The following is a 25,528-nucleotide window of genomic DNA, read 5'->3' on the forward strand; positions in this document are numbered from 1 at the left end:
ATATTTTTGTAACAAACAGCTAATCATTTATCACAGTCTTTGATGCAGATCACTCTTTGCAGCATAGGAATACAGTAGAGAACAATGTATTATTTGGGTTATTGTTTGGGCCAATTTTAAATATAATTAAAAGCAGATTAGAGTTTTTGTTTCCTGATTCTCAAGACCAAACTCAAAATTGTCTGCATACTAGGCAGGTGCTTTAAGACCACACATTTTAAATGTTAATCAGCCAAGAAAAGGACTATGATTAGCAATGTTAATAACAAGCGGTTGGGCAAACCCACTGGAATGCTGAGGCTTAAAAGTTTTTGTTTTAAATGCACCATGTGAGGCTCAAGAACTTGAGTTCCATTATAACTTGTAGATTCCACCATGGTTTTCATTAAACAGTTCCTGGCATCCTGTGTGATAGCAATTTGGGCACAAGTTACTGTAATTTCTACGTTACTGCATAATAAGGAGTAAAGAAAGTCGATCAGCATCATCACACAGGACAGCATCAGACAGAATCTGACTTCAAATCCAGCACCATGCTCTTTACAGGCCTGAACTTTTGTAGCTGCCGAGAACTGTAAAGATCAGTGCACAAAGCACTTTCCTGATGACATGCTCAAGGGGTGATAGCAGTTACTAAACAACCAACTCTTGGTTGGGCATAGTCCTTCCTCCTCAGTGTGGCTCCTGGATCAGCAGCATCAACAATATTTGGGACCTTATTTTGAAGTGAGGTATCTGGTGTGTCATTTAGCATGTTAGAGCTGCATTTTTTCTTTTCATTTAGAAGCAATCATTTTACATATCAATCCCCCCTCCATCCCATCCTTCCATGCTCTCTGCCAACCCCCACAATCCCCAGAACCTGTCAAAGTCTGTCACATCATTTGGAGGAGGGCCTAGGCCCTCCTCCCTGTTTCTGGGTTGAAATAGTATCCCTCCATAGAGAATGGGATTCTGAAGTCCATTTGTGCACTAGAGATAAATACTGGGCCCACTGTTAAAGGTCTCGTAGACTGCCCAGGCCTACTAACTGGCACCCACATTCAGAGGGTTTGGTTCAGTTCAATGCTGGTTCCTCAGCTTTACAACTGAGGTCCATGTGCTCTCACTGGGTCAGGTCAGCTGGTTCTATAGGTTTCTCCAGCAAGGTCTTGACTCTTTTGCTCATCCCTCCTCCATCTCTACAACTGGATTCCAGGAATTCGGCTCGGTGCTTAGCTGTGGGTATATGCTTCTGCTTCCATCAGCTACTGGATGAAGGCTCTATGATGGCAATTAAGGTAGTCATTAATCTCATTACACGGGAAGGACATCAAAGGTGGTCTGTCCACTACTGCCTAGATTCTTGGTTGTGTCATCTTTTTGGATCTCTGAACATTTCCCTAGTGCCAGATTTCTCTTTAAACCTACATTGGTTCCCTCTATTAAAGCATCTCTTTTCTTGCTTTCCTCAATCCCTCACCCATCTCAGTCTTCCAGATCCCTCTTGTTCTTCTCCCTCCTCCTCTTCTCTCCTTCTCTTTTTCCTCCCTCCCTCCCCTCTCACCCTGTGCTCACAATTTACTCAGGAGTTCTTGTCCCTTTCCCCTTCTTCTGGGAACCATGTATTTTTCTCTTAGGGTCCTCTTTGTTTCCTAGTTTCTCTGGTGGTATGAACTGTAGGCTGGTAGTCCTTTGCTCTGTGTCTAATATCCATATACTAGTGAGTACATACCATGCTTGTCTTTCTGTGATTGGGTTACCTCACTCAGGATGGTTTATTCTAGTTCTACCCATTTGCCTGCAAATTTCAAGATTTCATTGTTTTTTTTCTGCTGAGTAATACCCCAATTGTGTAAATGTACCACATTTTCTCTATCCATTCTTCAGTTGAGAGGCATCTAGGTTGCTTCCAGGTGCTGGCTATTGCAAACAATGCTGCTATGAACATAGTGGAACAGACATCCTTGTATGAATGTGCATCCTTTGGTTACATGACCAAGAATGGAATTGCTGGATCATGAGGTAGACTGATTTCCATTTTCCTGAGAAACCTCCATACTGATTTCCAAGGTGGCCGCACAAGTTTGCACTCCAATAAGTACTGGAGGAATGTTCCTCTTTCTCCACATCCTCTCCAACACAGAATGTCATTGGTGTTTTGATTTTAGCCATTCTGACAGGAGTGAGATGGTATCTCAGAGCTGTTTTGATTTGCATTTCCTTGATGGCTCATGACGTTGAACACATCCTTAAGTATCTTTCAGCCATTTTAGATTCCTCTATTGAGAAGTCTCTATTTAGTTCTGAACCCCACTTTTTAATTGAATTGTTTGGTGTTTTGGTGACTACCTTCTTGAGTTCTTTGTATATTTTGGAAATCTGCCTTATGTCAGATGTGGGGTTGGTGAAGATCTTTTCCCATTCTGTGGCCCTCTGTTTTGTCTTGTTGACTATGTCCCTTTCCTTATAGAAGCTTCTCAGTTTCAGGAGGTCCCATTTATCAATTGTTGATCTCAGTGTGTGTGCTAGTGAAGTTCAAGAAGTGATATCCTGTAGCAATTCGTTCAAGAGTACCTCCCACTTTCTCTTCTAAATCCAGTGTGGCTGGATTTATGTTGCAGTCTTTGATCCATTTGGACTTAAATCTTGTGCATGGCAATAGAAATGCAGACCTGCATTTTAAACAATATCCCTGTGAAACATTTATATAGCTTCTAGTGGAAAGAGCAAAGAATTTGGGGCATGAAGAGCTCTGCCACAGACTGGGCATGGCACCTTAAGAAACTTGCTTAGGTTTTGAAAACATCAGTTTTGTTGCCTCTAAAAGTGGCTGTGAATAGCTAATGTAAAGAGTTACTGTGATGAAGTATTTTATTGCAAATGTCTTGAACTGGAAAAGAGTTGAGGGCCATGCACTACCTTGCAAGTTGCCCAACATTTTCTTGGCCTGGTTTTTGTGACAGAAGACTTTCAGACTGGGGCCAGATAGGATCCCAAGCCACTTTGACTTTGTATACCCCTAAAGGTTAATCATCAAGGAACATATTTAAAATATTTATTGGCCATTAGAATTTCTTCCTTTGGGAAATGTTAATTTGTTATTTACTCATTTATTGATTGAATATTTTTCTTAGTTATTTATTTTTTGAATATTTTTATAGATTCTACATGCTACTACTCAGATGAACACATAGCAAACATTTTGCTCTTATTCTTGTGAGGAAGTTGAGAAAGAAGAGTCCTGGTATGGATGCATACTAGTCCAGTGACTATGGAAATTTGTGCAAAGGTTTTTCAGAAAGCCCCAAATGGAAAGACTTTATGATCTAACTTTGTTTCTCTTGAAGGGCTTGAGTCATCATACTCCACAGGTACTTGCACATTGATACTTCTTGGTACCATAGTCACCACTGCCAAAATTAGGAACCAGCCTAGATATGTATATCTATAGGATAAAGAATTCTATCTATCTATCTATCTATCTATCTATCTATCTATCTATCATCTATCTATCTATCTATCTATCTGTATCTATTTGTATCTGTGACTTTATTTAGCTCTTAAGAAATGTGCAATTATGGCATTTTCAGGAAAATTCATGGAATTGGGGTGAAATAAGCCAGACTCAGAAAGACAAATGCCACATTTTCTCTTACATGTAGAATTAAGATTTAAATGCATGCATGTGGGTGTGTGTGTATGTGCGTGTGTGTGTGTGTGTGGGTGTGTGTGTAGGACATGAAAATAGAAAGGGTACTGTGAAAGGGAAGAAAGAGGTCTAAATGGAGGCTCTATAAGAAAAGGTAAATGGAATATATATATGAAAGAATGAAAGTAAAGGAGGGATTAATAGTGGGATAAACAGTCCAGCAAGAAGAGAGGAAGGATGGGGAAGACAATGGATGGCTATAAGAATAAAGTATAATGATCTATGTATGAGAATATAGTAATGTATCTCATTTGTTTATTGCTAATTATATACAATAAAAAAGAACTATGTACTGAAATCAGGAAGAAACCCACAGCTGAGTAATACAACAGCCCAGGTACTCAGAACCTGATTCTATTGCACAAAGCAATACTGTGTTAGAATTCATTTAAATGAAGCTTTCTGGGATAGCCACATTGTGAGGCCCTAGAGACTTGCTGCAGAATTATTCTCAGTAGAGCAATTATAGGTGAGGCTGCCCTATAATGAGATATTTTTGCTACTTCATTAAATAAACCCCCTTGAATGGGCTTCAAAATGGACCTGCCTCCTACCAAATTCCATTACACTGGAAGTAATCTTATCAGAAGGCCTGGTACAGGCTCCATCGTCTTGGAGACCTAACGTTTACCATAAGGGAAATGTGTTCTAGAACAATGATTCCCAAAAGATGGTTCTCAGACCCATGCTTTACTAATCCAAGGAGAAATGAGAAACAGACAACTTAGTGAGAATTCTATAAAATTGCAATATAATCTACTTTCAAAATGTCCTTCTTTTTCAGAGAATGACCTTCCCATCCTTTCCATTTTGTTTCTACTCTCCTTCCTTCCTTCCTTCCTTCCTTCCTTCCTTTCTTCCTTCCTTCCTTCCTTCCTTCTTCCCTCCCTCCCTCCCTCCCTCTTTCTTTCTTTCTTTCTTTCTTTCTTTCTTTCTTTCTTTCTTTCTTTCTTTCTTTCTTTCTTTCTTTCTTTCTGGTGTTAAGGAGCTCCATAACAATGGGAAGGTTTGTAATATTCCTGCACAATAGATATGCAATGCCTACCAACTCCCGCCTCCACCACTGTCCTGGCTGTTTGCTTTTGTCAACTTGACACAAGTTAGAGTTATCTGAGAAGAAGAACCTCAGCTGAGAAAAATGCCTCCACAAGACTGCCTGTAGGCAAGTCTGTAGTGAGATACTCCCCCCTCCCATACCTGTAGGACCAACCACGCAGGTGAGGACATGATGGAGGACACAACTAGATCTGGGGTGGCAGACTACAGAGCTCCCTCTGGCTGCTGGTCGCATCACAGGGAACAGCTGGGAGGATCCTTGGAGTTGGAACCTGTGGCAGGCACCTGCCTCTTGTGTAAGTGTAATCTCTCTGAATAAACTTCATTTAACTTGCACTGAGTCTAGTGAATCTTGATTACCACGTGACACAAGTCTGTAGTGCATTTTCTTGACTGTTAATTGATGTGAAAGGGCCCAGGCCAGGTTGCCCTTGTCAAGGTGGTCTTGCATATAAAAGAAAACAGGCTGAACAAGCCATGGGGAGCAAGCAGGAAGCGGCACTACTTCATGGGTCTTGCTCCTGTTTTTGCCTCCAGGTTCCTGCTTGAGTTGCTGTCTTAACTTCTCTCGGTGATGGACTGTGACTTGAGAGTTGTAAGCTGAGACAAACCTTTTCCTCCCTAGTTGCTTTTGGTCATGGTGTTTTAGCACAGCAGTAGAAACCCCAACAAAGACACCTCCTCAAAAATTTAATTTTTTTTTACAGATGTGCGAAATCCCCAATTTCTGTACCCCTGATACTGAAACTACTGCTCAAATGGAAAGTCTTTCCTACAGGTCCATTGCTAGGCATAAAGGTGGTTAGAGGACAAATTATAGAGTACCAATCACAGGCAAATGCGTTACCTTCCTGCCACTATAACACAACTCTTTAGATATTCACACTAGAAAGATAGAAAAGCTATTGTGTTCCCCAGTTTTAAAGTTCCAGTTTATGATTGGTTGGGTCATTTTGGACTTGGGGTAAAGCAGCACAAGCAAGTCACGGCAGAAAGAATTGCCGAACAAAATCATTTACACTAAGATATGGAGAGTAAGGAGGAAGGAAGAGCCTGGGCTTCCGTAAGTTCCTTCAAGCACATCTTCAGTGGTCAACATCCCTCTCTTGCTACTCCTCTTGCTACCTTACTTTCCGTAGCCTCACCTTGGGTCCAAGCATCCAACACATGGGCCTGTGGAGGACATTCAACACCTATGCTATCACCCAGTAAATGATCCAGACAGGCACATGCAAACAGTGCTCTTGAGACCCAGTGACCTCAAGGGCCATCTGGGATTTGTTTAAATGTAGTTTTCAACTCTGCAATCCTTAGACAGTGGCTAAGCTGGCGTGTTCTGAACACAGGCTCTGTTCAGCTCCAGACTCCACAATGTTTTAGCAGGAGACCCGTGAGCAGGTCACTTAACCTGTTGTCCCTTGACTTTCTCATGAGCAGTGACAGTGACAGCAACATAACACCCTATGTCATGGCTTTTTGGGGGAACAAAATGGAAGAATGAGTGCAAATATCTTAGAATATAAAAACACAGCACCAACACACAGAACAAGCCCTGGGATGTGAGTAATTCTTTAACAGTAAGGTCAGTGATGGCATTAAGATAGAACAGATTAGTGCCACTGGGTCTGGCTTGAGCATTTGAAACCCCAAAGTTCACCTGCAATAAGGCACTTCCTCCATCAAGGCCACACCTCCTAATCCCTGTCAAGTAGCAACATTCCCCAATGACCAGCATTTAAATATATTATGTTTCAAACCACCTCAAAAGGCTTGGTTGATTTTCTGCTTGTTGGTTATGTCTTTAGCTGCAAACTATCTCACCTCTGTATACTCCCATAATTGATTTTGTTCTGTTTATTTAGTAAGTCTACTATACACTTCCCAATGTTTTCAACAGCAAGTGCTCATGGGGAGAGAGGCCCTTTATTTATCTTGCTTCCTATATCCTAGGACCCCTCATGGTGAGGACTATCTGGAATACTGTTTTCCCAGCTTCCCCTGTAGTTTATATGGTTACTTGATGAAATTCTAATCAATAGAAAAGCAATGGTGATGCCATTGTGGAAAGAGCTTCTACCATGTGTCTATATATGTTTTTCCCCCTTTTAGTTATCTAGAATACATAGCAAAAACAGCTATTTTGGTTAATAAGGGCTAAGCTACCTCTTAAGAGAATTTTAATATACTCTGGTTTTTTGGCTATCATATTATACTCCTTCTTGGTTACAGGCACTTCTATGAGACTAATACATCTCCAACTTCCACCAGACACTCATTTCAGACCTCTTTGTAATTTATAGTCAAATATTACCCAAGTTTATATGCACTCAAATATTTGCTGATATAGCCTTCCTTCTGGTGTCATGGTTGTCATTTCACCTTGTCTCTGTCCTGCTTAAAAGTCACACCAAGCAATGAGGAAAAGGGTGAGCTACATGACATCACTTGAGAACTGCAAGGAAGAATTACATTTAGAAGTTTAAGACTAAGAGAAGAAGGGTTAAGGAAGAGAAGAAGCTGTTCTATTCCCAGTAGCTTTGGTTTATTAAGAGACATTCTAGAGAAGATTTCAAAGTTAGCTCCCAAGGTAATTAAACAAAAGCTAGGCCAGATGTCTAAGCTAAAGTTTTGGTCTCAAAATAATTACCTTTGTTAATTACCAGTAATTAGTGTCAGCATCCGAAGCTTTCCTAAAATCCAGGGGAGAGAGAAAGGGGAAAGGAAAGAAGGAAGAGTTGAGGGGGGAAAGAGAATGAAGAGTGAGAGAAGAGGGAGGAGGGAGACAGAGAGAAAGGGGGAGAGATGTGCAGTTTTCAGCACAAACACACCTTTAGGTCATTAAATCTCGACACTGATTTTTAGCACTGTGTACACTGGGTTTTATGAAAAACTAGATATTTTTTCCAGTTAATATTGATATCTCCTTGTAGCTTGAATCCAGGAGAGTCTGGTAGAGATTCTTAAGAATTGACTTGGGTATAAAATAGGGTTAAACACTCACTGATACAGAACAGGTTAGACGCCACCTCTGATCCAGTTGCCTTTGTCCAGTTGTTCTGCCTAGGCGTAAAGAGCACCAACAGCAAGCCACCTGCTCCACTCCAACCACCCAAGAGAGTGCAGGAGCAAAAAACCAAGAGACCCTCTCAGCTTATATGTTGTCAAGTAGCAGACATAGACCATGCCCTAGAGCTTGCTGCCCCAAAAGTCACTGGCTAAACAGATGGTAATCCCACAACATTTCCTGCTCTCTTACATAGTCTTGAAGTTTTATGCCAAAATTTCCTATTTATATATCTTTTTTCATTGAAAAATGATATTTTCATTCTGCTCTCTACCATAAAGAATTTGCCCATTGGAGCAAACAGCAGCAAGCAATGCAATGGTCCTTGCAGATATGTGCAATGATCTATATGGAGTCTTCTTTGAGTGTGCTGTCCTTGGCCAGAGTACTGGGGTCTGGAGCAGCTCAGAGTAGAGGTGGGATTCTTTCAGAGGCTAGTGAGTAGCCCAGGTTTCCCAACACTTGCCAATTACAAAAACAGTATGTAGAATAACATCTCCCAGCTTTACATGGTACATCACATGTCCAGTTAGGATGTGGCTGACCCTTTATGAGAACAGATGAATTGTCCAAGTGTTCCTGCATCATTTCATGTCTGTTTGGGGATACGTGTATGTTCAATTCCCTTTTACATATTTAGAGATGACATCATTCATTATTTCCTTATCCTACTCTCTAAGTCTTTGCCTCAACACCTTACTTTTAACTCCAGGCCTCCCCCTGGCCCTCATGGAGGATCGGATTTTCCTTCATGCTAGTTATATCTCCTTACTGTACTGATCCCCTTCAAGATGGAAAGCCAAAAGGAATCACTGTTTCTTTCCCCAATCTTGTGAAGTATTCATGCTCAGCAGGCATGTCTAGAATTCACCGAGATGTGTTTTGTGATTAATGGAATACAAAGACAGACACCAATTGTGCCAGGCCTCTGGGGTTTTCAGATATGGCATTTACGTTTTGCAAATGCTTAGCGAGTCATCAGACCACATACTTTTTCTCATGACTTACTCTGTGTTTAACAGTGATTCTTAGGTTTATTTCAGCCTACTAGCAACTTCTTAATTCCATGAAGGAGAAAACCTTCACCTGCTTGCAGATGGCATAATAATTAGTCATAAGGTTGTAGGAATGGGAAGGATATTTTAAGTAAAGCTCATGTTAAGGAAAACTGTGTCATTTGTACTTAAGTATTGCATGTAAAGTATCGGCCTGTGCTAAAAACTAAGGGTTTGATTGCAGAGACTACATAAAATGGGGCAATTCGTTGATCCATGGAATCGTGGAATACCTGCATTTAGAAAGAATATATTTAACACACTACAACCATAGTGAGTCTCCATAGGTTTTGTAGGTACATGCCCAAATTACAAAACCACCCACATTTGTACATATGCTGTCATTTGCTCTGGGTTTGTAAGCAGAAAATCATGTTAAATACCAATAGGCATAGTAATCTACAGTCACTTGCTTTATATAACTTTGGAACTGTTAATTCTGATATTAAATATTTTTAACCCATGACCACTGTTCATTACATTGTAATGAGGACCACTCAGTGTAATTGCTAACTTTTCATTTCATAGTTCTCTGTTCATCTATACTGTCTTTAATCTCATACCTCAAGTGCTGTTCTGAATTGTCCTGCTGCCACAGCATATTTCTTCTGTCTATAGCAAGAGCTGGCATCTTTTAAAGCTACCTGAAGCCATTTGTCAATCTGTGGCAGGGTGGTGAGATCCCGTGCACTTGTAGGTGGCATCATGGTAGCATTATGGCCTGTTGCCTGAAGCCCAGCCCACATGTAGGGCTGGGCAAATTCATAGCTCACATCCTCTTCATCAACATAGACCAGCTTCATTTCCACATCCATTATGTTCTTTAAGGGGATGTGAGGCAGGGGTACAGTGGCGACTAGCTGATTGTCAAGTTCCATTATCTTAGCCTCTTTCCTTCCAGGCAGCTTTTCTTCCCCTTCAGCCTTCCGTTTAAGGGCTACTTTCTCTAACTCATTGCTTTGTTTTTCTTTAATGCTTTTTGTGAGTTTTACTCTCTCAGCTGTGATTTCTGTTTGCTTTTCTCCACAGCTCTTCTTAATGTCGGGTGGCAATTCCAGGCTGTTGGCTGAGTTTGTTAAGGTGGACATTTTCTTGCTTGTATTTATCTTTGGGATAAACAGATCACGACAGACTCTCTTTACTGTAGTCTCTAAATTCCTACTCTTGCTGAAATCCATTGGTCCACCCCCAGACTCCTGCAGGGGAGAGAAAGAGGAAAGCCATTAAAACAATGATTTTGAAACACCACTGGTTTAGCTTATAGTCAGCTGCATTTCAAATACTGTTTTATTCATCACAGAGACTTATGACTTAGAATGTGTCTGCATTCATATCATCCACTGATTGTCCTCCCAGCCTCATGGATATTTCAATCACAAAACTCAGTAAGGTAAGAACTCACCAACAACATATCTACATGTTGTCTGAAAAATAATTTACAGCTGAACAGTATTGAATGAACCTTTTTATGAGAAGTCCAAAGTCATTGAATAGGAAAGTCTTATAAATAGCTATAGAAGGCAAAAAAGTTTTAAAAAATTAATTTCTGAACAAAGAAGGACAGTAAGGAAAGAGATACCTTCATAGAGGGAGCCATGATGGGCTTATCGAGAAACCTGGCACTAGGAAAATCTCCAGGGATCCACAAGGATAACCCCAACTAAAAATCTAAGCAATAGTGGAGAGGAGAGGCTACCTTAAATGCCCTTCCCTTATAATGAGATTGATGTCTACCTTAAATACCATCATAGAGCCTTCATCCGGTAGCTGATGGAAGCAGAAGCAGAGATAACAGCCAAGCCCTGAGCTGAATTCCTGGAATCCAGTTATTGAGAGGGAGGAGTGATGAGCAATGGGGCCAAGACCATGTTGGGAAAACCCACAGAAATGGCTGATCTGAACAAGGGGGAGCTCACAAACTTCTGACTGACAGCTTGGGAACCCGAATATGAATGAACAAGATCCCCTGAATGTGGGTGTCAGTTGGGGGGGATTCTGACTGTCTATGGGGCCTCTGGCAGTGGAACCAGTATTTATTTCTAGTGCACGAATGGGCTTTGGGAGTCCATTCCCTATGGAGGGATACTCTCTCAGCCTAGATACACAGGGGAGGGCCTAGGTCCTGCCCTAAACGATGTGACAGACTTTAATGATCCTGAATGAGAGGTCTAACCGTCCCTGAGGAGTGCATGGGGGGTGGGATGGGGAGATGATGAGGAAATGGGGGGGCAGGAGGGAAAGTGAACTGGGATTGGTATGTAAAATAAGATGGTTTTTAATTTAAATGAAATTATAAAAAATCCATTTCTGTATTAATTTTCTCAGAAAAGCAGGTGGTCTAGAATTCATTTCCAAGTCCACTGCTAACCTACATGATGGTCTTGGGATCAGAAACCAAATTCACTTCTGTAAAACTTCCACGAATGTGAACATAGTGTTTACAGTGTTTTCTTTATGTGTTCACTCTATTAATAACAAAATACTCACAGCCTTTCAGACTAGAAGAATGTGACCTTGAACTTCCAATGACTCAGAACCACGTAGCTGTCTAGAATCAACAGCACTGCTGTTTCTGTGGTAATGATGTTAATGTGGTTTACAAGAGGAAACATTTTCCCAGGGCACTAATGCTCAACACATCCAACATCCCGTGATACAGAGGAGTTTTCAGACTAACTCTGCTGCTAGATTTGTTGCAAAAGAGAAAACACGCTAAAATATAATAATTAATGAATATAATTGGTTCCTATCTCATAAGATTCTCTGACTTAATCATAGTCTGTACTGAACACAATTTTGCTTCGTTTTTCTTTTCTTTCTTTTTTGCAAAAATCTAAAGGCTGGTGGTTGGGAGCTGCTGGTGCTTCTCCATGGACACAGTGCTGCTTTCAGCAGAACTAGTCACTGGGTACTTACTAATGCCTTGCTTTTAGTCTTCCTCCATGCCATGTCACTTTTTAGTAAATCTATGAGTATGCTTACCTCAGACACAATGAGACAAGAAAATTTTCAGAGCACAGCTGAATATGATCATAAGACACAATGACATAAAAACCTAACATTTGTGTTTCTTCTAACCTATTGAGGATGGCTCCCCTACTAAAGAAAAATGCTTGAGAAGCTTCTTCAAGCTCATTATTTTGCTAATATTGATTTCTTCCATTTGTCTATTTGACAGACAGCAGTTGGGCTACAGAGGACCTTTGAAAGAAGATAAACTGAGACCCAACTCAACTTAAGGAAAAACGTGCAAGATATAAAAACTGTGCTTTAACATTGGAGGCTAAAATTCTTCCTTACAGAAAAGGCTTAAATTACACATGAAAATATTGGAGAAGGTACCATGACAGTTTTATTCCCTCATAAGAAAGGCCTATGGCTAAGAGAGATTGCTGTTAAAGCAAGAGGATATGAGTTCAAGTCCCCAGCATGCGCATAAAATCCAGGCATGACTATGTGTGCCCGTAACCCCACTGTTTGGGGGCAGAGCTGGGAGGGTATAAGGAGTTTTCTGGTCAATTGTCATAGCCAAAACTTTGAAGTTCAGGTTCAGTGAGTGACTGTCTTTAAAAAAAAGGTGGAGAGTGACAGAGGAAGACAGCTTTCTATGTTCAATTGCATACACACACACACACACACACACACACACACACACACACACATATATATATACACAGAGAGAGGGAAATATCTAATAGCAATAATAATTACCTTAGGTATTTAATTATCAAAAGTTAAGTACTAGAGTCATGATTACCTGACGGAGTTTTATTGACAGGTTACATTTCTGAAAGTATATAATCTTTGCCAAGTTAAGTTCTACTCCTTCCTAAGGAGGAGGTGCACATCAGTGAGTCATAGATTCAGCCCCACCATGCCACCTTGATCAGTGCACTGTCTTGGAGTATTCTACCTAAGGCAGAGATGAAGACACTGCTGGCCATCACTCTGTTATTGTACCATGAAGGATTTGGGTTGAGTGAAAATAGTTTTAGCACTTTAGTTGGGATCTGTAGTGGGTGGATTCCTAGACTAACATCTATGTCATTGAAGTTCTTTTAGTAGTACAGGTACAGCTTTTGAAATTTTCCTGATGCTCAAAATAGCTTCTGGTAAAATTCATTTTCACAATAGACTATTTATAAATATGAACAATAAATGTTAGTAGGTGATTGTTCCAAGGATTTCTCTCAGGTGTCTTAGCTATTTACATCAAGCTCCAGAGGCTAAAACATATCAGCTTATATGTAGTTGGTTGATATAACAACTTTAGTATCTATAGCAGCACTACCTGTCTTATGAGTTTTGTCCTCACATCTTCATCATGGAAATTCATAACCATCTTTGCAACTGCTCCTCCTGAAGGATGGTTTCTCCGTTTTCTATTGTCTTCAAATTTCTCCTTCCCCAGCCTCTTCCCACCCATTCGTGAAGTTGTGTCTTTCTCTCAGTGCAAGACAAAATGTTTTATTGTTTTTAATGCCAGGGCCTCTAGAGTGCTTCTATAGCAACCCTTAAGCCTTTCTATAAAAATCATCATTTTAGATGCCTCAACAGATTTGTAGAAACAGTAGTAATAGAGGGGGAGAACATAGACAGGGTACTCACAGAGCATTCAGAAGTATTGAACAGATGAACAAACCTTTAACATCCAGGCATCTGAAAGGTCAGTTATTCCAAACTTGTCCAAGAAATAAGAAATGTAAGCCCCCTTCCTCAACACAGAATACAACCCTGAATGTAAGCATGTGTCCTTAACTTGACAGTCTGAAAGGGCAGGGCCCAAACCAACCTCTGTTTCACAGTGGTGGCATTTGGTCAAGTGTCTTTAATTTCAGAAGTAGAAGATGTTCCTTATAAAAGCCATGTTCCTCTACAGAAGAGCTATGGAACTGCTCACAGTATTTCTAGTAGTTACAAAACTGTGGGGAAGGGATGTGGTTCTCAAGGTCTTTTCTTGTCTAGCCTCACATACTGCCCTTATTTCCCACTCATTGAACTTGAGATGAGCATTCTGCTAATTCCAAAACATGCTCATTTTCAGTATGGCTGCTGGAATTTTCCCATCATGTTCCCACCTCATTTACCTGTCCTAACCTGTATAGCAATTCCTAGACAGGAACTGCCCATCTCTGTCTTCTCCAAACAGATCAATTATATATGCATGACTGACTTCTTCCAATAAGCTGTCTAAAAGTAGAATCATTCTCCATTTACTCAGACATTAGCTCAGTGTTCTGCATAAAGCTGTTCAAAAAATGTAGGTCAAAACATATGCTGTAAAACAAAGACAAAGTTACATGCACTTGGAGAAAATAAAGTTGGAACCTAAAAAAGATTCTTTTATATTTTGAGATTATGACATACTTACTTCATTTCCCCTTCCCTTCCTTCCTCCAATTCCTCTCCCATTTATCTCTCCTTGCTCTCCTTTAAAATTATGATCTCTTGGATCATTGCAGAAGAGAAGGTGGAAAGATTGTAAGTGCCAGAGGAACAGTGTTTGCCATGGTAATGCCAGAAGCCACACCCATAATGTTTTACCAACATGATTGTTCAAATATGAGCTTGGTGAGAACAACAACAGACATACTAATTGGATGGGTAAATTTGGAAAGCCAGGAGGTCTTAATCTATAAAAGGAACTACTGGCAATCATGGAATATTGAGTGCAAGAGAAATAGTTTTCCACATGGAAATTTTTTAAAACCTTAGGAGTGAACCAAGGTTATTCAAGGCAAGAATTCTACCATAGTGACATTCTCAGCCTTCCTTGTGCTTGTTATTTTAGTTATTTCTTATTTTTTGGAAATATATTATGTAATTTTCCCCTTCCCTTTCCTCCTTCCAAAGCCTCCATATACTCCTTGTTCTCTTCCAAATCCACTGACTCTTTTTCACTAATTATTGTTACATACCTATGTGCATATAAATATATATCCCTAAATACATAAATATAGTCTATCCAGTGTGCATGATCTTACTCATATGTATGTTTTCAAGGCTGAACATTTGGTATTGGATAATCAGTGGGTGTGGTCTTCTGTGGGAAAGACTGTTTCTCCACTCTCAGTATTCCTTAGTTCCTCTTTGTAGGAATGAATCCATCTTGTCTTTCCTCCATTCATTTTGGCATACCTACTACTGTTTCCTTGTTCAACTTGTGCAAGCAGCCGTATTGGTGAGACTTTATGTGTGTAGGTGACGTTGTTAGGAGACACAGTCCCACTCAAAACTCCTGATCTTCTGGCTCTTACAATCTTCCCCTCTTTTCTTCCTCAGTGATCTTTGGGCCTTAGATGCCAGAGTTGCATAGTAGATGTATGATTGGAACTGGGCTCTTCAATTCTTCATTCTGATTTATTGCGGTTTTGTTTATTTGTCTCCATCTTGGCAGAGAAGTGTTTTTCATGAGGAGTAAGGTGAACAAATACTTAATTCGGCATTATGATGGTTTAGTAAAGTGATGGTTGTAAGGTCTTCTCTAAGAACCATGACTTCATTAGCCCTGGGCACAGGGTTAGATTTCCTGTACCAAGCATGGTTTTCTTCTTGTTGAATCTTAAGTCTAATTAGAGAGCTGTTAGTTACCTCCAAGGTGTGCATGGTACTACTGCAACCTTACAGTTATCACACCATGTTGTTTGTTGTGGTTTATAGGCATCATAGTTGGATAGAGTGTTGGTTGCTTCCCTCTTTTGGAAGTTTGCATAGTGTCTCCTAATACCATGAAAGTTAACTCTCAGGAAGGAGGCATTCAGGTCAATTACTGCTCTGGAGTCTCTGAGCCCCATTTCTGAAGACATGATATCTTCAGCAATAGAGATTTTTCTTCCATCTCTGCAGGGGTGTGGGACAATCAAAGGCAATAGCAATAGCCTATAATGTTTTAGAAATCTCTTGTACAACCCTGACCAATAACTCAAAAGAGGTCTTGTCATACCTGATATTGTAGTTTTGTTATGTAGCTTTCAGCTCCTGGAGGAAGCACCATCACCCAAAATGAGAAATCTCATTTAAACTATGTATGCATATTTATACCCTGACTTATACACTCTAGGTATTTTTAGGTAGTTGGTAGCATGATTCCTTACTGTAATTTCCCTTCTTCAGCATTTATCTCCCACTCTCCCTAATTAGAGCCTCATTTTCCTGATCAGATTGCTTCTACCATTCTATTCCCCTCTTTATGGAGCACCAGTTTCCCTATCTTGACAATGAAGAACTCAACATAAATACAATTACACTGAAACTGGTAGGAAGAGAAAGTGGGAAGTACCCTTGAATGCATGGACACAGGAGACTACTTCCTAAATATAACACCAGTAGCACAGACTCTGAGAACATCAGTCAATAAATGGGACCTCCTGAAACTGAGAAGCTTCTGTAAGACAAAGGATATGGTCAATAAGACAAAATGGCAGCTTACAAAATGGGAAAACATCTTCACCAACCCCACTTCTGACAGATGATTGATCTCCAAAATGTATACAGAACTCAAGAAACTAGACACCAAAATACAAAATAATCCAATTTAAAAAGGTGTACATATCTAAATAGAGATTTCTCAACAGAAGAAACTCAAATGGTCAAAAGACACTTAAAGAATTGCTCAACATCCTTAATCATCAGGGAAGTGCAAATCAAAATAGCTCTGAGATATCGATCTTATACCTATTAGAATGGTTAAGACCAAAAACATTGATGACAATTTATGCTGGAGAGGATTTGGAGTAAGGGGAACATTCCTCCATTGCTGGTGGGAGGGCAAACTTGTATGGCCACTTTGGAGACCATGTAGGTTCGTATCTCGGATGGGGTGGCATCAGGCCCAACTAGAACTGGATCTTTTTATGACAGTAAAGCAAAAACTTTTCAGAAAAAGTTGATTATGAGCAGTTTTGATGGATTTTGTTTTGCTTTGTTTTAATCTCATCCTGGGTGAGGTACATTTTCTTCTTGGTTGTTCAAATGAGTCATGCAAGAACTAGATTTAAACTATCAACCTCTTCACTGTTTTTAGTAGTTGGGTTGATTAACATGGCATTAGTCAGTGTTCCCAAGGCTACACATTAATCTTCTCTTCAATAAAAATACTTTAAGGGAAAACTATTTGTTGACCATCATGGGTGTCAAATGTCAAATTTGTAGGTGACATTCTGAAAAATGCTTTTGTTCTTTACCTTAGAAGTCAGCACAATAACACTGATTCCCTCATATCCACATGGCATAGACAAAGAAAATCTCCAGAAAATGCTGATAAGAAACATTTAAATGGTCTCTAGGGGCTTATAATAAACACAGGTACAGGAAACAAAGAGAAGTCAGCGCTCAATCATTTCTATCAGGTAACCAGTTTACAATTAATCAGTGTATTTTCAAATTTTTTCTTTTTCACCTCAAGCATGCCACAAAGCTTTCTGTTCTACATGGGGGTTTTTATTACCTAGATTCAATCTGTAGTTTACATGGTTATTAGTAAAAACAAATTATTAGATTTTTTTTTCTGAAACAGGCAGCTCAAACCTGGGAAATTGAGAAGAGAATCCTTAAAAAAATGCACTCTGTGAAACATTCAACATCACAGTTGCTATGGTTTTCTTTCTTTAAAAAAAGATCTAATTTTAACTTGCTGTTAAATGTAACCAGAGAGACATTATGAGGAAAAACACCTTGCGTGTTAGTCTACCAGTACACATTGTTATTTTTAAAAACATTCTCCAAAATAATCCTCCTGTCTAATAGTCACGTACTAAGTCCTTCACCAATAATCAGGGTGCTGGGTTAGGTGCAACAGGAGAGACCAAAGTTGACCAGGTCTTGCATGTCAATGCTCGCAGCTGGGAGGAAGCAGAGGTGGAGGATGGGCAGGGGAGATATTCAGGTAAACAACCCCCTTCCAAGGAGATGCTCTCTTACTTGACTGAGCTGTAAGGGGGTAAAATGAATCCCAACCCATTTCCTAAATGAATGCACAGTTTCTGCAGAGCCTGGAACATAGACCTTCAGGGCTGTTAGAAGGTGTGGCTGAGGTGTATAGCAGTACTAATATCCCTGCTTCAGTAAGAAGGCTGGACCAAGGCAGTTGTAAAGGTGTTTTGACATCAGTTTTTAAGAAGGGAGAGTCAATGTCCCCATTCCAGTAATTCCTCTTTTCTTTTATCCAGGTAACACTGTAAGGAACAGTGGCCATTATTGGAGGGGTGAGTGGATTTGGTTCACAGTACTTAAGAACTACGTAAAGCGTACCATGGACTAAGAATTATAAAACACTAACAACAGAGATGTTCCCAGTTTGTGTACAAAGAACAGCAGTGTAAGGTTATATCACCGGGCTGGATCTTTTTTTTCTCACACTTCATTGTGCAAATATTATTAGCTTAATTGTACTGAAAGGGAAACCATGATACTGAAGAACTAGAGAGTAGCCAAGGAAATTCGCCATACCTGAGATTTGAACTCAGGGCAGTATATATCAAATTCCACAATGTTAGGATCATTTGAAAATTCTTCCTCCTCAGTGGTCCCCAGATGATAGGGACTTTTACTTTCTTCACATTAAAATTATTTTCTTTTATAAATTTTATACCCACATATTTAACTTTATTGCATTTTTATTGGGTGAAACTCCCTTTAATATGATAAGATAAACACAATTTTATTATTCAAGTATATGAACCAAATTTGTTGAGAAAGAAATAACAGATTTTAAGTGTTTTAGAAGATCTTTAGTTGTAAATATGATTTTGGACCTATTACAGAAGTCATTAAATAAATAAAAATAATATGAACATAAAAATTCCACATGAATAGATTCTAGAGACTTCAACTGCGATGTTAAGCCACTTGCTGATTACTAAGTCACCAAATGGAATCATTCATTACAGCAACTATACTTCTTTGTACTGGTACATTGTGCACATTTGTGAGCAGACTACTTCACGGAGGCATCATGTAATGGAGTGTTCAGTTTGCAGTTGTAAGAACAGTTTGAATTCTAGGTTTGTTATTTGTTAATGGCATGTCCTAAGAGAAACTACCCAGCTTGTCTAAATATTACTTTCATAACTGTGTCATAGAAGAATCAGATGGGATGTTTTAGAGAGCAACACTCATCAGAGGTTGTGCAATTGCACAAATAGCTCCTTGCAGCAGCTGCCTCTGCCCCCCCCCCACAGAGGGTTATGTTTCTTGCTCCTCTCAATGGTTATACTTTTGCCATCACCAGTGTCCTGGCAAGTTTTATGTCAATTTGACACAAGCCAGAGTCACCTGAGAATAGGAAATCCCAATTGAGAAAATACCTCCCATAAGTTTGGCTCAGAGGCAGGAGAACCTATAGGGCATTTTCTTAGTTATTGATGTGGGAGTGCCCTGCCCATTGTGAGTGGTGACAACTCTGAGATGGTGGTCTCAGGAGCTATTGAGAAAGCAGGCTGAATGAGTGTGCATCTTTTGGGTATATGCCTAAGAGTGGAATTGCTGGGTCTTGTGGTAGACTGATTCCCATTTTTCTGAAGAATCTCCATATTGATTTCCAAAGTGGTTGTGTGAATTGGCACTCCCACCAGCAGTGAAAGAGTGTTCCCCTTTTTCCACATCCTCTCCAGCATAAACTGTCATTGGTGTTTTTGATTTTAGCCATTCTGAAAGCAGTAAGATGAATACAAAAAGGACATCTGTTCTACTATGTTTATAGCAGCATTATTTGTAATAGCCTGAACCTGGAAGCAACCTAGATGCCCCTCACCTGAAGAGTAGATAGAGAAAATGTGGTACATTTACACAATGGAGTACTACTCAGTGGGGGAAAAAAGCAATGGAATCTTGAAATTTGCAGGCAAATGGACAGCACTAGAAGAAACCATCCTGAGTGAGGTACCCAGTCACAAAAAGAGAAACATGGTATGTACTCACTCATTTATGGATTTAAGACATGAATCAGAATGTATTCCCTAAGAATTGTAGAAGAACATATAATTTTAGGAAGTTTAAAATTTTTTTGGTTGTTTAAATTAGCCTTGGGAATCATTATGAAACAAATAAGATCTAACACTGTTGCAATGAAAATTTGAAGTATAAGCTACATAGCATTTTTTGAACTGTTAAATGTTTTAGTGTTGTATAATGAACATACTACCTTATATGTCATCCTAGAACCTTCATCCAGTGGCTGATGGAACCAGAGACAGACACCCACAGCTAAACACTGAACTGAACTCCTAGAACACAGTGGCAGAGAGGGAGGAGTGATAAGCAAAGGGGTCGAGAGTGGGCTGACCTGAATAAGGGGGAGCTCTTGGACCCTACGTTGATGGATGGGAGGCCAGCATTGGACTGATCCAGACCCTTTGAATGTGGGTATTAGTGAGGAGGCCTAGGTAATCTATGGGGCCTTGGGGAGTAGATCAGTATTTATCCCTGGCATACAAATGGACTTTGGGTACCCATCTCACACTGAGGGATACTCTCTCAGCCTGGACACAAGGAGGAGGGCCTAGGCCCTGCCCTGGATGAAATGACAGACTCTGGAGAGCCCCCATGGAGGGCCTCATCCTCACTGGGGAGCTGAGTGAGGATTGGGTGGGGGGGTTGTGGGGGTTGGTAGGGGTGTGGAAGAGGAGGGGAGGGAGAGGGCACTGGGATTGACATGTGAAACAAGCTTGTCTCTAATTTAAATTTTAAAAAAGATAAAAATGAAAGCAGGTTGATCAAACATGTCCTCTCCTCCATGGTCTCTGCATCTGTTCCTGCCTCCAGGATCCCACCGTGTTAGAGTTTCTGCCTTGGCTTCCCTCAATGGACTGTGATTCATGGTATGTAAGCCAAATAAATCCTCTCCTCTCCATGTTTTTGGTCAAGATCTTTTATCATGGAAATATTAACCCTAACTAACACAAAAAACTGTGCAAGTTACCAGTTATTTTCTTGACACTGGACTAGTTCTGCTGATGTATATGCTGATCTAGAAGACCTTATGAGAAACAAGACTTAAATCTATCTGTGGTCTGCAGTGTGTTGCCAGCTGCTATCATGTGTCAAGGGTCCACTCAGAAGTAGTTCTTCATATACTGTGTCTTTTCCAACTCATATTCTATTCACCATCTTCCTCCTTTGAGGCCCTTCCATTCTGTTAAGAGTTCTGTTATAGATCAGCAACTACTTTTGTATTTCAAATCCAGTGACCCCTAGGCTTGCATACACTGTAGCCGTAGACAACACTATTCACATTGGGCAACTCTTTCTTTGGTGGAACATTACTTTAATGTTCAGTGATGCCATGGTCATTTAGTTGGCCTGTTTTATTTACCATTTGTTTGCAGCCTGTTGGGCTGCTGGTTCTTCTCTCTACAAAGCACCAGAGTCTCCTTTTCCAGTTGTAGCCAGGCCCTTAGGTGATCATGTCTAGTCCTGTCCTGTAGCTCCAGATGCCACTACAGGCTCCTGTTTCCTAGTGCCATAATTCCAGTCCTTATTCTTTGAACCACATAACAGTCTGCTTGACTGCTTGAATAGCATCTTCATTCCAAACGTATTATGTATATCCATTATATATATATGAATAATTCCCAATCTAGAATCTTAATTCTCATTCTCATAAATTCTCTGTTCCCAGAATATGCCTCCCAGTTCATCCAGTTTTCTAGGAAAAATTTTGCAAGCTGTTTTCCATCCTTTCCTTCACTATCCATCTCATTGGTTTTGTTGCCTCTGCCCATATCCTTTATTGATATTCTTAAGGAGCCACTATCTCCCATGCAAATTACTGCAACTGCTTCCTCACAGAGCAGGCATAGTCATTCTCTTGAATGAAAACCACAGCCCTTATTCCACTACCATATCTCACCCTATTTTTAAACTGGAAACCCTTCCATGAAAGTCTATGACACCTACAACAGCATATGATCCCTGATGTTCCTGCTCCCTCTGAAGATTTCATCAGCCCCTCCCTCATCTCTGAAGTCTATAATCGTTAAGCAAGCTAGTTAAACAAGCTTAATCCAACCTCAGATGTGTTGCACTCTTTGGCCTGAGAAATGCTCTCTCCACTGGCTCTTTTTATAGCCAACATTATCCAGATCACAGCTTAAGCACCTCTTCTACAGAAAACCTTCTTCAATGGCCTGAAATCAACAGTTCCCAGTCACGCATCCATTTTAATCTCTCAGTAGTTCTTGTCTCAATACTATTTAGTAATTTACAGTTCATCATTCCTGCCATGCAATCTGCATGTGTTCAAGACAAAGACACAGAGTGTTTGTTGAGTGGATAACCATCTAATTGTACTTGACTTTATTGCACAATTCAAGGGAGGTTTACTTTCTTTCGCTGTGGCTACCCAACTTATACCTTACAGTGTAGCTGGAGTTACCTAAGTATAAACTACCTCTTTACAATCTGACTTCACTTTTAATGCTTCTGCAGGCATGCAGATCTTTTGATTCTTTCTGTCCTGTACATTCTTGCACCTATTTTGATTGTTTGTTTGCTACTCTAAATCAATGATATTTGGGAAGCATCTATCCCAGTTGGCATTATTTTAGGCTTTTCTAGGAAGTAAATAATTTCTTTGATTGTTTAGTTCATATAAAGTACAGCTTATCCACAGTTAAAACCTTTAGCACAATCAGTCGTATTTGGAAAAGAGTTAATATTGCAACTTGCTCTCATTACAGTGTGGTATATAATGATATAATGGTCCTTCTAGAAAGTTTTTACTCTAAGTTGATTATAAAACCAGTAAGTTCTTTGTATGGCAGGAATGGGAGGCTTTAAGGAGTCACATCTCTGTGTAATTCAGAGCCCTTTGCCTACCATTTTTCCTGGAACAAACACAGTCAGCCAGCCAAGGTCATGAGTATTCTGAGACAAAGTTTGAATCTTGTTTGGAATGTTTCTTTAGAACATTGCTGTCAGGACCCTCACCCATCAAGAAAAGTGATCAAAGTTCTGGTTCTTTAAAGAGGCTATTATATATATTGATTGTGAACGGAAAAAAATCACTTTAAGTTTGGTCAATTATTTAATTCTGCTAGTAAAGTTCCTATTTCCTAGACTTCTACATTTTGTTTCTTAACCTTCCAGAAAGAATATAACTAGATGGAAAATCTTTCCAGCATACTTCAATTTCTCTGTTTTGGAAATAGAATATCTGGCAGGTGAAGAGCTTTGTTGACCATCACACAGTGAAGCAGACCATAACATTGTTTTAAAGCTCTTAAATGGGTTGTCTCCTTACTTCATTGCCTCCCACTACCATATAAAAATCAAACAGTTGTCCTAATTGCCATCTGTGAGCTCTTTGTCTACTGATGATAACAGAGGTAAGGAACAGTAACCACGAAATGAAGACTTAAAGTATATTTTACTCTTCCCCATAGAAGACTATTTCTTCCACTCTCAGCATTCCTCCACTTAACTTTGTCTAGCATTGAGGCCCCATGAGATTCAGCCCTTCTAAGTTAACATGTCTATTGGTGTCATCCTAGTCCTGCTCATATTTAGTCAGCCATGCTGCTGAGAACTCATGGCTGTTACTCCCCTGACAGTTCTAGGAGACACAATCTCACAGCACACTTTCTGTTCTTCTGACACAATCTTTCTGTCCCCCTCTTCTCAATTATTTTCTGAGCCTTAGGTATGGTAGTCACATTGCATGTAGATCACTGAGGCTGGATAGTACACAGTCACTTGTTCTCTGTATTTTAATAAGTTGTGGCTTTCAGTAATAGTCTTTTGTTAGTTGGAAAGAAAAGTTTCTTTGGTGAAGTGTGACAGTTATCTGTGGGTATAAAGATAAACTATATTTATAATAGCATCAAGAATTCTGCTAGTTTAATAAAGCAGAGGCTTATTAAAGAGGTAAGATCCATTATCCCACCAGCTCCTGGTAGTTGACTAAGTTTCTTGTATCAGGTGTAATTTCCCTCTTGTTGAGCAGACCTTAAGTCCAATTAGAGAGCTATTGGTTATGAAGAAAATATGCACACTGCTCTTGTACTTTTAACTTTACTATGCAATGTTGATCATTGTTGTTGTATACAGGTGTCATAGAAGGACACACAACAACAACAAAAATTCAAGACAAACGCCATGGATTTGAGTCAGGGGAAATGTATGGGAGGAGCTAGAGGGAGGCAAGGGAAGGGGGAATTGATGTAATTATATTTTAATTTCAAAAGATAAAAATTATTTAAAGAATTACAAAAGCAAATGTTTTTAAATTTGCTTATAAACTTGTATTAAGTACCCAGTGATGGGAAATCTATTTTTAAAATATATTTTCTTTGAAATAACTTTAAACTTTCAGAAAAGTTGTAAGATAATATCAAACACCCAAAATTATCCTTTAGCTGTATCTAGAATTTTAAGTATTTTGGACACATTCTTACTTTACATCTGATGTATGTGCATACACATGAATCTACATTCTCACACATATGTATATTCAAGTATTTTCATTATGTATTTTTCCAAGGTATTTGACAATATGTTGCTTATATTATACATTACATAATAATACCTCCTAATTTCTCTGTTATAGCTCACATAGTTATCAAATACCACATAGTTCACATGCAATACAATGGCTGAATCTACAGCCACTGTTTCCATTTTATCATTTATCTCAGTAAAGTTGTTTTATTACTTATTTTTCCATTAGAATAGCGGGGAGGCCAGCATGAGACTGATCTGAACCCGCCAAATGTGAGTGTCAGCGAGAAGGCCTGGGCAACCTATGGAGCCCTGAGCTGTGGATCAGTGTCTATCCCTGGTATACAAACAGTCTTGGTGTGCCTATTGCACAAAGAGGGATGCTCTCTCAGCTTGGACTCTTAGGGGAGTGCCTGGACCCTACCAAGAATAAAATGACAGACTCTAGATATCCCCTATGTGGAAGGATTTGGCAATAGGGTGGGAGGGTGGGGGGGAAGGGGAGTGCGGGAGGAGGGGAGGGAGAGGGAACTGGGATTGACATGTAAAACAAGCTATTTAAAATTAAAATAAAAAATGATAAAAAAAGATCCAGTCTAGAATAATACAATGAGTGTGAGTGCCATGACTCTGTAGCTTTCACTCTAGAGCAGTGGTTCTCAACCTTCCTAGTGCTGGGAACTTTTAATACAGTTCCTAATGTGTGGTGACACCAACCTTAAAATTATTTCACTGCCTCTTCACAACTGTAATTTTCCTGCTGTTGAATAATACTATAAATAACTGATACACAAGATTTCTGATATGTGACCCCCAAAGGGGTTGCAAGCCACAGGTTGAAACCACTTATAAGCCTTCCTTTGTCATGCATTTTGAAGAGCATGAGCAAGATGTCAGAGACATTGTGTTACACAAGGCATTGTCCCAAACAATGACTGAAGAAGCAAAGAAGACAAAGATATCAATATGGGCTCCTAGATGACTCCAACCTCATCCCAGTGTTCTATTTACTGAAGAATTTTTCTCATGTGATTTAACTTTGAAAGGACTTGACTTCCTCATTTAAAAAACAAATACGGGTGATGATTCACTTATTATATTGACAATTCACTGCTTATGGAGATGACTAGAGGATTAACAAAATATATTTAACAAATATAGAATAAAATAGAAACCATTTCCCCAAACCTGTCCTATAATAAAACTTTTATTTTCTCATCACAATAT

The 25,528-nt window shown here is 39.6% G+C and overlaps 1 protein-coding gene across 2 annotated transcripts in view; it reads right to left on the reverse strand.

Annotated features, from left to right (window-relative positions):
• The window catches only part of Spata16 (spermatogenesis associated 16), a 285,586-nt gene that overhangs the window by 243,666 nt on the left and 16,392 nt on the right, over positions 1–25,528 (reverse strand). For both annotated transcript variants that reach the window (XM_040754606.1, XM_040754605.1), the window contains exon 2: positions 9,430–10,062. In XM_040754606.1, coding sequence (XP_040610540.1) covers positions 9,430–10,044 — 615 coding nt within the window. In that variant the 5' untranslated portion in view covers positions 10,045–10,062. The remainder of the gene's footprint in view (positions 1–9,429; positions 10,063–25,528) is intronic.

Source organism: Mesocricetus auratus, unplaced genomic scaffold (assembly GCF_017639785.1).
Source record: "Mesocricetus auratus isolate SY011 unplaced genomic scaffold, BCM_Maur_2.0 Super-Scaffold_100011, whole genome shotgun sequence".
NCBI classification, from domain to species: domain Eukaryota; kingdom Metazoa; phylum Chordata; class Mammalia; order Rodentia; family Cricetidae; genus Mesocricetus; species Mesocricetus auratus.